General features: G+C 46.5%; 1 protein-coding gene across 8 annotated transcripts in view; it reads left to right on the forward strand.

The window, feature by feature from the left end:
• The first annotated feature begins 2199 nt into the window (after window positions 1–2199).
• The window catches only part of MAP7D2 (MAP7 domain containing 2), a 137309-nt gene continuing 125432 nt past the window's right edge, over window positions 2200–14076 (forward strand). For 3 of the 8 annotated variants that reach the window (XM_083172480.1, XM_083172483.1, XM_083172482.1), the window contains exon 1: window positions 2212–2512. In XM_083172480.1, coding sequence (XP_083028606.1) covers window positions 2452–2512 — 61 coding nt within the window. In that variant the 5' untranslated portion in view covers window positions 2212–2451. Of the gene's footprint in view, window positions 2513–14076 lie in introns of all 8 variants that reach the window. The other 5 variants (XM_083172475.1, XM_083172476.1, XM_083172478.1 and 2 more) reach the window with 3 other exon arrangements.

Raw genomic sequence — 14076 nt, forward strand, 5'->3', positions numbered from 1 at the left:
GGATAAGTGGAACACTTAAACCAAATCCTTAAAACTATAGTAAGGTGGGCAGTATCTCAGCATAAGAGAGTTTGGGACCAGCTCTGCTTTAACGGTACTTGTGTAGTTTCACGGCGCCACCGCGCGCACAGTCTCTCATGAAACTTGGCAGCTTGCCAGACTCTGTGTTTACTGAGCGCGTGCCGCTCTAGATATAATGTACATTATCAGCATAGTGCTGGCAGCAGCAGCGCGCGCTGCCCAGCGCTAACAGGTCATTGTGGTACTTGTAGTTCCACAGTGGACACCCTGGAACACCACTAACGAACAGGGCTTCTAAACTAGACATCCCGGCACACCGCTATCAAAGGGGGTGTCTCAAATGCAGACGCTAAAGCGCCTGAATCTATACTCCCTGCAAACCGCTAAGAAGGGGGCACCTAAATGTAGACGCTAAAGCTTCTGAATCTAGACTCCCTGCAAACTGCTAAGAAGGGGGCACTTAAATGTAGACGCTAAAGCGTCTAGATTTAGTAGGGTGTAGGGATACATAGGGGTGCACTGTGCAAAACACTCTTAAACCTGTTCACAATGACACTAGTTGACGTAACAGTTGTGGACCTTGTTAATTTCACTATCCACGCCACCCCGAAGCGTGTGGAGTTGATTCTATATAGTGTGGCAAGCGCAGCGAGCTGCCGAGCCCGAAGTGTGGCGAGCGCAGCGAGCCCCCGCGCGGGGACGCGTAATACCTGTGAAGTAATGCGTGTCCCCTCGCGGGGCTCGCCACGCTTCAGGCTTGGTGGCTCGCTGCGCTCGCCACACTATATAGAATCAACTCCGCGCCGACGTGGATAATGGGGGTATGAAAAGGTCGGAGGACGCGCACCGCCGCCGCTCACCAAGCTTCGGGTTGACGTTGATTGTGGGGTGGCGTTAACAATTGGGGGGCATTTGACACATCAGGGTTGGGAAACAATAAAAATTGGGATCTGGGGGCCATTTAATATTGGGGCCAATATAAAATCGGGTCTCAGGGACCATTTTACATTGATTCCAATTTAAAAATCGCATCCATCGCGTTAATCGCATCGCATGCGGTTTGGTTGCATGCAATGCGCTCAACGCGATTTCGGGGGGGTCCCGATGGACACAATTTTTAGCGCTGGCGCCGTGCTAGGAAACAAGTACCGGAAAAACTCATGTAGACCTTTCCATTATCGACCTTGCAATTGTCAACCTAATGCTTGTGTCGACCTTCCAACTCTGTCAACTTAAGCCCTGTCAACCTTCAGTGGTCGACCCAATGCACGTTGACCTAAATAACGTTGACCTAGCATGTTGAGCTTTACAAATGTAATATATATATATATATATATATATATATATATACATATATATATATATACGGTACTCTTTACCTAACACGGCGCCCATCGCGGGCATCGCGGGTACATTTATGTGTGCCCGCGACGCGACCGACGCGATGCTCACGATTTCCCATTGAAACCCATGTTAAACATGGAAATCGCGTCGGTCGCGTCGCGGCCGGCCATAAATGTGCACACGATGGCCGCGACGCGATGCCCACGATTTGCCATAGGAATTAATGTTAAAAGACCCGATGGACACGATTTTAATGTTAAATGGCTCAATGGACCCGATTTTAGCATAGGAAACAATGTTAAATGGGCCTCAGAGCCCAAATACTTACCCTGAACTCAGAAATGGCCCCCCCAATTTTTTACGCCACCCCACGATCAACGTGAACCCGAAGCGTGGCGAGCGCAGCGAGCCCGCGAGGGGCGGCGGTACGCGTCCTCCGACCTTTTCATACCCCCACTATCCACGTCGGCGTGGAGTTGAGAATAGAATAGTGTGGCGAGCGTAGCGAGCCACCGAGCCCGAAGCGTGGCGAGCGCAGCGAGCCCCGCGAGGGGACGCGGATACCTTCACAGCTAGACGCGTCCCCTCGCGGGCTTCACAGGTGTCCATATACAGTATGAATTTATATGTGTGTGTAAACACGTGTGTGACGTGCACTGTATTATACACAGATTTATTAGCATTCCATCCGACCTGTAATAAGCCAATTCAGTCATGCATTCTGCAGGGAACACAAACACATGACCAATACAGATTGAGTAAAGAGGATAGAGAACCCGGGCGTACATGTATCAGCGCCCTCCCCTTTGTCCATAGCATGCAGTTAATGAAAGGTAAAGCGGCTTAATGAGCCGCCAGCAGCAGCAGCAGCAGCAGCAATCCGCCCGTGCCCAGCCCCCTGCACTGCGCCTCCTTCCAGCTGCCATTAGGCTGCGCCGCTGCTGCTGTCACAGAGCCGCGTACACAGGAGACATATGCTGTGTGTCTGCCCGCTGCCATCACTGCGGCTCCCCCCACAGATGTGACAGCCACCCACCCACCCATTATACACAGGGTCACCGCTAATTCTTATCAGAGGCTTTGAATATGGCGGAAGGAGCCGGAACGACTTCACCGCAGAGCCCTAGAGGGGGTACCGTAGCCGCAGGTAAGATTGGCAGAGGGCCGGGTGACGGTGGCAGGCAGTGCCTCACAGGGTGAACGTGTGCCTCGTCACTGGGTGCCCATGCATGTCTGTGTGCGGTGCCTCATCATAGGGTGCCCATTCATGTCTGTGTGTGTGGTTCCTCATCATAGGGTGCCCATTCATGTCTGTGTGTGTGGTTCCTCATCATAGGGTGCCCATTCATGTCTGTGTGTGTGGTTCCTCATCATAGGGTGCCCATTCATGTCTGTGTGCCCCTGCCAGGTGCAGTATACTGTATGATCCAGCAGCCGTGTGTGCAAATGTGGTCAAACTTTAGTACAGGTGATGTTGAAATTAATTATCCTCATGGATTAGCAACTGTACTCTAATATGTATTATTAATATCTTACCTTGCAATAACAAAAGAGAATGCAGTGTTCTGTATGTCATTTTGGTAATGTGTTGATCCTAGTTTGAAATGAGGCATACTGACTGAGGTAATGGTAATTATAATCAGACACCAGCATTTTGTCCATTGCACATACAGGCAGATGCAAACCTTCCATGTACATAATAATTGGAAATATAATTCAGGAAACAGCCATTTTTGGGGCTTGTTTAGCCTGAGGATTTCTTCCCTGGAGGTTGTGGTACAGTACATGACCGGTTGATAGATGAATGTTAATACATGAAAGCTGGCCGTACTGTAGGAAAACCACAGACGACCTGATCGTATTTAGGTAGTGGAGTGGTCTAATGAGCGATCATATGTGCTTATGACCGCAATGAAAGCCGATGGTTTAGATGCGCAGAACGTCTTATCTGATGGCCAACCTCACGACCTGTGGGTCCACGCATCATAACAACATTGGGTCCAGTATGGTTCTGATGTATGGGGTCCTTAACTTGGCATTTGGTGGTTAACAATTGCTTGTACTTGTGTTCAGTCAGTAGAGAGTGCCCATTGAATTAAATTCAATGCAATTGATCTGCGTTCCATTTACAATTTGGGTACATTGCCCAGGAAGATAGAAAATAGTAAGAACTTGAGTATGATAGTGTCGTTGGAAGCAGTAGGTTTGAATGGTGCCGCTATTAATATACATTGTAATAGTGTTCTGAATTCTAGTATGTGATTGTATCAGTGGGTTTGAAGCTTTACTGCTGAGCTGATTCATCTAAAGCTGGTCATACACATGTCCGATTTGGCCACTTTTCACCTAATGCCGATGGATTGGGCCAAGAAATCGAGTGAAAAGTGGGCAAATCTCAGGTGTTCAGACAGTGGGATCCCAAAGATTCCCAATGGATTCCAGAGGCTGGGGTTAGGTTGCAGTGGTGGGGAGGTTAGGCTATGTGTGATGGGCAGGTTAAGATTAGAGTAGGCTGGAGATAGCACTCACTAGGGGCGGGATTCTCTAATCTAAATATGTAGTAAAAACCCTGTTATCGGGTTTTTACAGCATTTTGATATGCAGCAAAGCCAGTACGGCGGTTTTCGCTGCGTGGGGGTATCGCCAGCAAAAGCTGGTGATACCCCATAGAAGCCTATGGGCTTCTTAACGCACCCACGCCGCCCCGAACGGACCCCCACCGCCTCGTGAGTGCTGCCCCTCACCTGTGTCCGGGCAGCACAGCACTCTTCCTCCTCCCACAGCAGCAGCAAAATATCCGGGTATGGGAGGGAGGGGGAAGCTGCTGGGACCCGCTGCGCATAGCCGGCTCACCGCAATAGACAGCTCTTAACGCAAGAGCTGTCTGTTGCCATAATTATCGCATATGTTAGAGCATATGCAATAATTATGTCAGCAGTAGCCGGTGATGTGCGGCGGACATGGGGCGCAGATGTTAGGGCATCCTGCCCTATACTGTATGTCAGGATTCTGACCATAAATTGTATCCTACTGATGTACAGTTAAAGCTCAGTGTATAATACGACAATTGGACTATAGAGACACATAGTAATTGAATAGTGTATTTTTCAATATGTTAAATTTTTAAACCAGAAAATATTGCAAACGATAAAGACAAATATAAACGGTCTGCTTTACCACTGATCATCTTGTTTTATGACAAATGTATCTGTCGCCCGTACACCTGGAACGATATGCACCTAGTTATAAATTACATTTGCTAAATTTGCACAGAAAAAAAAAAAACGGTCGATAACGACCCATGGGAGCACGTATAATTATCGCTCGTACACACTGAGCGATGTGCACAATAATATTGGTAACGATATCATTATCGCGCATACCGGCTGCCTTTTTCTTTGAACTATACAATGCAGTTATGTTTGTTGCACTGGATAGACCTGCCTATGCAGCTTCTGTGTTTGCTTAAATGTTATATAATATCCATCCAGCACACAGTCCTCAGACACCTGTAAGACATGTTGTTTTTGCCTGTGTAAAAATATAGCATTAAATCAGTCAGTAGCATTTATATTCTTCCTTTGGTATATGTAATATATTCTGACTGTTGTTAACTGCTTAGTACTGTAGTACAAGGTTTGGTATCTTCTATTAGCAAGTGACATGTAATGTGTACAATCTAACCTCCATTGAAGTCGGACAAAACACTTAAATACAGTGGTGACTCTAAAGTCAGCATTTTGTTATTCATTGTATTGCATTTCTAAAGGCATGTCATGACTGCATAAAAGACACTTCAAGCCCAATATAATATTTATAGAAGGGTGGAAGGGGGATTTGCTTTGCTGGTAACGTGTAATTTAAGTTTATTAAACCAGTGTTTAGTATATTCTTCTAATGTAGTTTATATAGTATTTAAACTTATACTTTCAAAATATATTTTTCAGATGATTCGTAATTCTAATGCTGGGTACACACCAGGACGACTAGGGCCCGATCCCCACAATCTAGATCCAATTCCGATCAATTGGATGTAGATTGTGTGCTGATTGGGCCCTTTTCTGACCTGGTGTGGACCGATACCGATCCGATGCGCGGTCCCGCGGGTCGGTCGGTCATTATTGAGATCCTACCTGCTGCAGGTAGGATCTCAATGACGACCATACAGCCGGGTGCGGGTCGCCATCGGATCGGACCCGCTCATGGTGCACATCGTGAGCGGGTCGTGCCCCCCCCGCGTCACCGTGAGCGGGTCGGACGAGACACTGACGACCCGCTCACGATGTGCATCGTGAGCGGGTCGTCCTGGTGTGTACCCTACATAACTTTTATACTAATACCCCTTTTCCACAACTTAAGTATCCCGGGTTTTTGCACGGGAGCGCGCAAAACCCGGGATTTTAGGCAGGTGGAAAGGCTCCCTGTTGAAATAACCCAGGTCGTGAGACCCGGCATTTCTACCCAGGTAGTGACCCAGGTTGAACTAGGGTTCAACCTGGGTCACTGTGTATTGTAAACGGGTAACCGGGGTCAATGTGACCCGGGTCCCGTTCACCCAGTGCAAATGCCGGCACTGGGAGATGCTTTCATCACCCAGCGCCTCCCCGACCCCACCTCCCGATGACGTTACTGCATAATGCCGGGTGGGGACTCTAGTGTGAATGGGTTCGCAAGCCGGGTCGCACCCAGGTTGTAGCCGGGTACAAAATTCCAGGTGCGACCCGGCTTGCAGATGGAAAAGGGGTATAAACTAAGGGTGAATATTTTTTTTAAAGATAACCTCATTGAGCAGAGATTAATTAGCATGTGTGTTATAGGGCCATAGATTATAAGCACCTATGGGGCAGGGGATGATGTGAATGTAAAGCATTGCAGAACATGTGTGCACTATATAAATAATCGGTACTTATGTAGTATCTGGGCTGCCGATTTTCTGATTGTATGCCTTAAGGCATACAATCAGATGCGATTCGACGCGATTTTCTGCAAAATCGCATCGAATTGCATGCGATATCGCATGCCATGCGATGCGATTTTTGTATAGGATTCAATGTTAACAAGGTCCTGTTCATTTCCTCACTATCCAAGTGGGCATAGAGTTGATTTTATAAAGCGTGGCGAGCCCAAAGCGTGGCGAGGGGATGCAGATTTCTTAAAAAGTATTCTGTGTCCCCTCGCGGGGCTCGCTTCGTTCTCGGTGGCTCGCTACGCTCGCCACAGGTTTATATCCAACTCCATACCCACTTGGATAGTGGGGAAAGGAAAAGGACCCCTTTTTCCCATTGAATTCTATGTTAAAATGGACTCAGACCATTTTAACATTGAATCCTATGGAAAAATCGGGACCATCGCATCACATCGCATACGATTTGGTCGCATGCGATGCGATGCTACCGATCCGACCCGATTTCTAAATCGGACGCCCAGATACTACATAAGTACCAAATAATCTAGTGATGTTCATCTAATATTAAGTTGTGTGCATTTGTTATGTTCTGACCTATATAGTGTCAAGTTTTTGCTAAAAGTAATGGAACTCGGGGGCAGATTTATTAAGCTCGGTGAAGTGATCAAGTATCATGGTTTTTATCACCGGCCAATCAGCTCCTACCTGTAATTTTTTAAATCAAGCCTGTAACTTCACAGGTAGGAGCTGATTGGCCGGTGATAAAAGACAGATACTTCATCACTTCACCAAGCTTAATAAATCTACCCCTCAGTGTGGTTGATGGTTACTGGCCCCTTGTGACTACTGATGTACTGTTTGCAGCCTGGCTGTTGGATATCTACTCTCTGCTGTCAAGGAACTAATTTCTCTATGCCACCTAATTAAATTACACCCCCTCCCCCTGTTAGGCAGAGACAGGGCCAGTGGTAGGATTTTGGCATCCCCCTGCATACTAGAATGCAGGGCTAATGTGGAGGTTAACATGTTACACCTCACCATTAGAGGTGGTGGAACTCCGTTCCACCCCATTCCTCCTCACTGTAACCCCTGCTTATACCAATTACCTTGTTAATTGTACAGTCACTATACAGCATATGACACTCTCAGCCGTTGGGAACGTGGGAAGGGCTAGGGTAGCTAATAAACTGGCCACTTGATATTACTTTTTCTTATGCTTAAGCTGGCTTATTAGTTTATGTGCATTTGGAGGAGATAAAGCGGGAACAGTCTGGGACAGGATTCCTATAAAATATTAATAGAAATGGAGTCACTTGTGGATGAAGCTTTGGTCAACAGAATAGCCGCTATTTTGGGAGAAATGGAGTCTCTTGTGGATGATGCTTTGGTCAACAGAATGGCCGCTACTTTGGGCAAACGGCATGCTTCATGGTACATGCTCAGCAGCTTTATTTATTTAAAATGTAAGTACTATAATTTCTTTAAACCTCAAATTAAAAGGTAATTGGAAAATCTGGGAACTGTACCATAGGACACTGCCTTCCAGTGATCTTATTTCATAAAAAAAATGAAATGTGTATATGGAAAATGATGTCTCTCCAGATTTATGAAGTGCATATTCTGTATCTATGTTTATTATGTTAAGTGTATATTCTACTCTTTCTGTGTATTTCCAGATTTGTTGTACACAAAAGTAGGATGTCTGAGAAAGGCGCCATTTTAGTGTCTTTTTTAATTTTTTTTTACTGTATTCCTTTATCAAAAAACAATATTGTATTAATTTTGCTTTCCTATTGCGCACGGATGACATTCATATATGACCTGTTGCTGTGACAGGGTGTAATTATGTTATCTGCATTTATGAAGGAAAAGTCAATATTCCACTATATCTTTCACTTTTTGATGCGTTCTAGAACAAAACACACTGTGGGGTAGACTTATTAAGTGGCGATCAGGGGATTATGCGCTATCCCCGTGCATTATGGCAGGGGATAGCGCTTCCCCTGATGTATGACAGCCACTATGCGGGTGTTTAACAAGCGGCGCTACAGGACAGCAGGGTTATCGTTGCTGCATTATTTTCTGTGTTGCGCTGTGCTCTTACCTAATGTATGAACGGTCACCGTTCTACCCCCTGCAGCTATCGACTTTGACAGATGCAGATGGCGATACCCCATCCTCACAGCAGGGACAGCGCTGTACCTGCTGTTGGCTCTGGGCTGCGCTGGCAATCTCGCGTGAGTAGCGAGATCCCACGCATGCCCAGTCCAGCTGGCTGGGGGGAAGGAGACAGTGCATCAGTGTTAACTGATGCGCTGTCAGCAGGAGGAGGCATCATCGGAGGGGGGAGTTTGCGCTCCCCTGCTTCGGCAAGCAAGATGTTAATACGTCTTGTCAGTCTCCCTTCCTGCTATGCCTCGTTAATGAGGGAAGCAGGAAGTGTTATAGTGGTGCGACAGCGGCATAACAATAGCCCCGCAGACCCCAGGGTCTCGGGGAGGTGCTGAGTAGGTGTGAGCACCGGTGGTCTGTGGGGCTATCGATGCACTGCCCTGCTGCCTTACCCCGCTGGTGCTAGTGCCGCTTGCCTTTGCCGCTGACTGATGTGTGGCCGGGATCTGCACATCTACTAGTCTGTGGTCCTGGTTCTCCTCTTAGCTGGCTCCTGCAGTGCTAATGGGGAAAAAAAAACCTCACACAAAATGTCCGCCCCCTTAACAGCAGTTACTTGGGGTCGACATTTTGTGTGAGTTTTTTTCTTTTTTTCATTAGCACTGCAGGAGCCAGACAGGAGGAGAGCCGAGACCGCAGACTAGTAGATCTGCGGGTGCGGGCCACACATCTGGCGGCGGCGGCAAGCAGCACCAGCGGGTAAGGCAGGGTTGGGGGAGGGGCTTCATTTTACCAGGGGAGCTTATTTTTACGGGGGGGCGGGGGGGGGGGCTTTGTTATAGTTACGCCACTGCAGTGCGATAAGCGCTGCTATAATAAATCTACACCTGTATGAGCTGTGTGTGTGTGTGTACACTACAGTATGTAGAAAAAAAAAGTGATTTTAACCCTGATCGCACATGGATCAACAGGAATTTATTGTCATCGGTACTTTGTAGGTCCACCATATGCAGTGATTACTACAGACACTCTTCTTGCCAAACAGCCCGCAAGTTCCTGGACAACAGCAGGCAGTGTGTTTTGTGAATCCTCCCTAAGTGACCAACTGTAAAGCCCCGTACACACGGGGGAGATATATTGCTCAGCCATATATGGCTGAGCAATATATTGCTCAGTTTCTCCTGTTCATCAGCGACCAGATATGGTCGCTGATGAAAAAAAAACTGCCGGGGGGGGGAGCCCGGCAGTGTTAATCAGCTGGTCGCAGGAGCATGATCCTGCGACCAGCGATCACCACAGGGGTAAAAACGGGAGCGCGCATCCGGCGGTGCACACTCCCATTGCGGGCAATATGGTCGCTCAGCGACCATATTTCCTGCGATTTTGGACAAAATCGCCCCTGTGTGTACACACCTTAACAATGAAGAAGGTTGAGATCTGGATTATCAGTTGGCCAGACCATCTGAGTTATGGAATTTTATGTATAGGAGTCAAACATCACCTGGCAACTTGACAGGTTGCATTGTCATCCTGATAAAAATATCTGTCATTTCCATATTACAACCTGAATCAACCCCTTAGTTCTGAGAGCAGTCACTATACAGCATATGACACTCTCAGCCGTTGGGAACGTGGGAAGGGCTAGTGTCCTCATACTGCAGTCAACACATATTTTTAAAACACTGAGCAGCTTTGAACAAAAATATATAAATAAAAAATATATAAAACAAACATATGCGCACTATATATGTGTGTTTTTTTTTATATATTTTTTATTTATATTTTTTGTTTTATAAGTGCACATATATATTGTATATATGTTTTATATTACTGTGCTTTTTAAACCATTTTTTTAAATAGATTAGTAGCCATCAGGCTCTGTTTGTTAAGTGATGTCACTTGTGGATAAGAATAAGTATTGATTTGCTGAGGGGTGACTTAATGATGAGCACCTGTGCGGATTATATATGAGAGGTGTCTGTCTATGATATTTGAAAAATTTGGCTAAATGGTGAGTTCTCTCTCTCTCTCTCTCTCTCTCTCTCTCTCTCTCTCTCTCTCTCTCTCTCTCTCTCTCTCTCTCTCTCTCTCTCTCTCTCTCTCTCTCTCTCTCTCTCTCTCTCTCTCTCTCTCTCTCTCTCTCTCTCACCTGATCGCTGGGCTGCACACACAGGGGAAAAAATAAAAATAGAAAAAAATTTCATTAAGTGAGTCTAGACTTACTCAGCGCTGCGATGGTGGTGGGGAGAAGGAGGCCCCTAATGACATCAGCGGCCCTACCTCCCAATGACCGGGCAATGCCTGCATTTTACGGATCACTCCTGGAAAGCGCTGCGTTTCCACCCCCAAATGCCAGCAGGGTGTCATTCACCCTACGGGCAGCATGCGATGGCTAGCCATTGCTGGCTCCCTACAGACCGATGGCTTGTGCATGTGTACTGTGGACCATATGCCTGCACGGTCATTCGATAGTCGGCAGGGCTGCGACCCAACCTGAATCGGCCCCTTAGTTCTGAGAGCAGTCCTCATGCTGCAGTCAACACGGATTTTTAAAACACTGAGCAGTTTTGAACAAACTCCGCATTAATTAGCCTGTTGCGGGCGTGTTAACCCATAGTTCCGAGACCTTATCACTAATTGACCAGGTGATAAAAATATATGGTACTCTTTACTTAGAACGGCGCCCACGATTTTGATCGTGGGCATCGTTAGTAAAAAATCCGATTTTCCTGTTCATTGCCTCAATTGACCTGATTTTTCCATAGGAAACAATGTTAAATGGCCCACAGAGGCCAAATAGGCACCCTGGAGTGTGAAATGGCCCCCACAATTGTTAACGCCACCCCACGATCAACGTGAACCCGAAGCGTGGCGAGCGGCGGCGGTACGCGTCCTACGACCTTTTCATACCCCCACTATCCACGTCGGCGTGGAGTTGAGAATAGAAAGTGTGGCGAGCGGACGCGGACAGCTGTGAAGCCCGCGAGGGGATGCGTATACCTGTGAAGGTATCGGCGGGGCTCGCTGCGCTCGCCACGCTTCGGGCTCGGTGGCTCGCTGCGCTCGCCACACTTTCTATTCTCAACTCCACTGTCAACTCCACGCCGACATGGATAGTGGGGGTATGAAAAGGTCGTAGGACGCGTACCGCTGCCCCTCGCGGGCTTGCTGCACTCGCCACTCTTCGGGTTCACGTTGATCGTGGGGTGGCGTTAACAATTGTGGGGGCCATTTCACACTTCAGGGTGCCTATTTGGCCTCTGTGGGCCATTTAACATTGTTTCCTATGGAAAAATCGGGTCATTTGAGGCATTGAACAGGAAAATCGGGTCAATTGAGACATTTAACATTGTTCCCTATGGGAAATCGCGGGCATCACGTCGGTCGCATCGCACCCGATTTTTTTAGTGCATGCAATGCCCGCGATGGGCGCCCTTCTAGGTAAAGAGTACCAAAGATACTTTAATTGAATTGCACCTGTGCGATTCCCCCCTTTTTCTCCCACAGATGCTGGTAATAATTTAACTCCCCCTTTAACTGTATTTTAAAGCTTAATTAAATAAATCAAATCTCATTTCTAATTTTTTTTTTTTGTAATTAGTCACTTAAAGTGTTAACGATAAAGATAATGCACTGCTGTAAGCTTCACCATCTGTGCCTCTAGACTGCCAATAACAGTCTGGGAATCTTGCAAAAGACAGGGATCCGGTCTGTTCCTGACTCTTTGATCAGTGTACAAAAGGAACACTCCATACAGATAAACAGTGATGTCATATTTATAAGAAATGCCAGTTCGGTACCAACCACAAAGATATACATATTGCAGTAGGCAATTTTATTGTACAAAAGAACGGCAAGCGGAAATTCTAATTATGGGTGTGGCTTTGCTAAACAGTGCTACAGTGTAAAGTTTTGCTCTTCGAAGAACATGTTCACAGATTAGAAATAATAAAAAAAAAAAAAGGAGGGACAACAAAAGGGGGCCATATTTGCATCTTCAGAAACCAAATTGCATTTCAACGTGGCTTCACTTTGCCCCAACCGCCGACTTCTTACCCTTTCTTTGCCGAGCAACATGGGTTTGCCGAGATGCAGAATTGGATTATCAGATTTTGACCATCTAAATCTTTATTGAAACAGCTGTGTGGACAGACTGAATGGCCTTACCATTGCTGTCTGTGCTTGCATACAGCATTTTAGTGTGTTCCATTTGTATACAGTTCTGTCAATAAAAAGATGGTCTATGAAAAAGAGCCTTCAAGTAGACATTCTAAAAATGTTACACATGTGAGAACATTGGAACAGGTCAGTATAAGCAATAGGCTAACTAGATGAACTAAAAACATATTTGCTGGCCAAATCAAATATTGAGAAGCAGGGAGGAAGAAATCAGCTGAGTAAAGTAAACAATTTAAACCCTGAGAAGTACAGTGTTACATTAAATCATACAGACCTTTACTTTATATAAAGTCACCCAATCCCTTACCTTTTTAGACTAGGAATATACAAAATGTACAGAGCAGTCATTCTCATTTTCAATTTTAATCAGTTTCAAATCTTTCATGATCCATTTTGTCAATTTGCTATACGAATTTGAGGAAGTCTGAAAAAGCATTAATAAGGAGTGTAAATGGAAGAAGGGCTTACCTATCCTTATTGGGTCTTAAAGACAATGCCAGTGTAATAGATTTTTCTGTAGAGGGTACATATGACATCAATGATAACCAATCATTTCATTTACATTGAGACCTAAGGTTGTCATAGGTAGTGCTGCCCTGATACAAGGCACAGAGAGGAACACACACTACATTTAGATACCTTCTAATGCCTGAATTGGTAATACAGCAGGTATGCAGTTAATGGTACTTGTTTCCTAGCACGGCCACAATCGCATTGATCTTGTGCCCTTAATAGTGGTATGCGATGGCCCCCGACGCGATGGACCTGATTTCCCATTGAAATGCATTGAAAAGTAAAAAAATCGCGTCGGTCGCGTCGCATGCGGCTAAATAAGCATTAAATGGTCCCGACGCGATGGCCCCGATTTCCCATAGGGAACAATGTTAAATGGCTCAATTTACCCAAATCAACAGGGAACAATGTTAAATGGTCCAGAAACCCCCAAAAACACCCCAGAACAGTGAAATAGCCCCCCAAAATTAGTTAACGCCACCCCACGATCAACGTGAACCCGAAGCGTGGCGAGCGCAGCGGTACGCGTCCTCCGACCTTTTTATACCCCCACTATCCACGTCGGCGTGGAGTTGAGAATAGAATAGTGTGGCGAGCGCAGCGTCGCCACGGACACCTGTGAAGCCCGCGAGGGGACGCGTATAACTGTGAAGGTATCCGCGTCCCCTCGCGGGGCTCGCCACGCTTCGGGCTCGGTGGCTCGCTGCGCTCGCCACACTATTCTATTCTCAACTCCACGCCGACGTGGATAGTGGGGGTATGAAAAGGTCGGAGGACACGTACCGCTGCGCTCGCCACGCTTCGGGTTCACGTTGATCGTGGGGTGGCGTTAACTAATTTTGGGGGGCCATTTCACTGTTCTGGGGTGTTTTTGGGGGTTTCTGGACCATTTAACATTGTTCCCTGTTCATTTGGGTAAATTGAGGCATTTAACATTGTTCCCTATGGGAAATCGGGGCCATCGTGTCGGGACCATCGCATGCAATTTTTTAGCACGCATG

Source organism: Crinia signifera, chromosome 2 (genome assembly GCF_055691185.1).
Source record: "Crinia signifera chromosome 2, ASM5569118v1, whole genome shotgun sequence".
Lineage (NCBI taxonomy): Eukaryota > Metazoa > Chordata > Amphibia > Anura > Myobatrachidae > Crinia > Crinia signifera.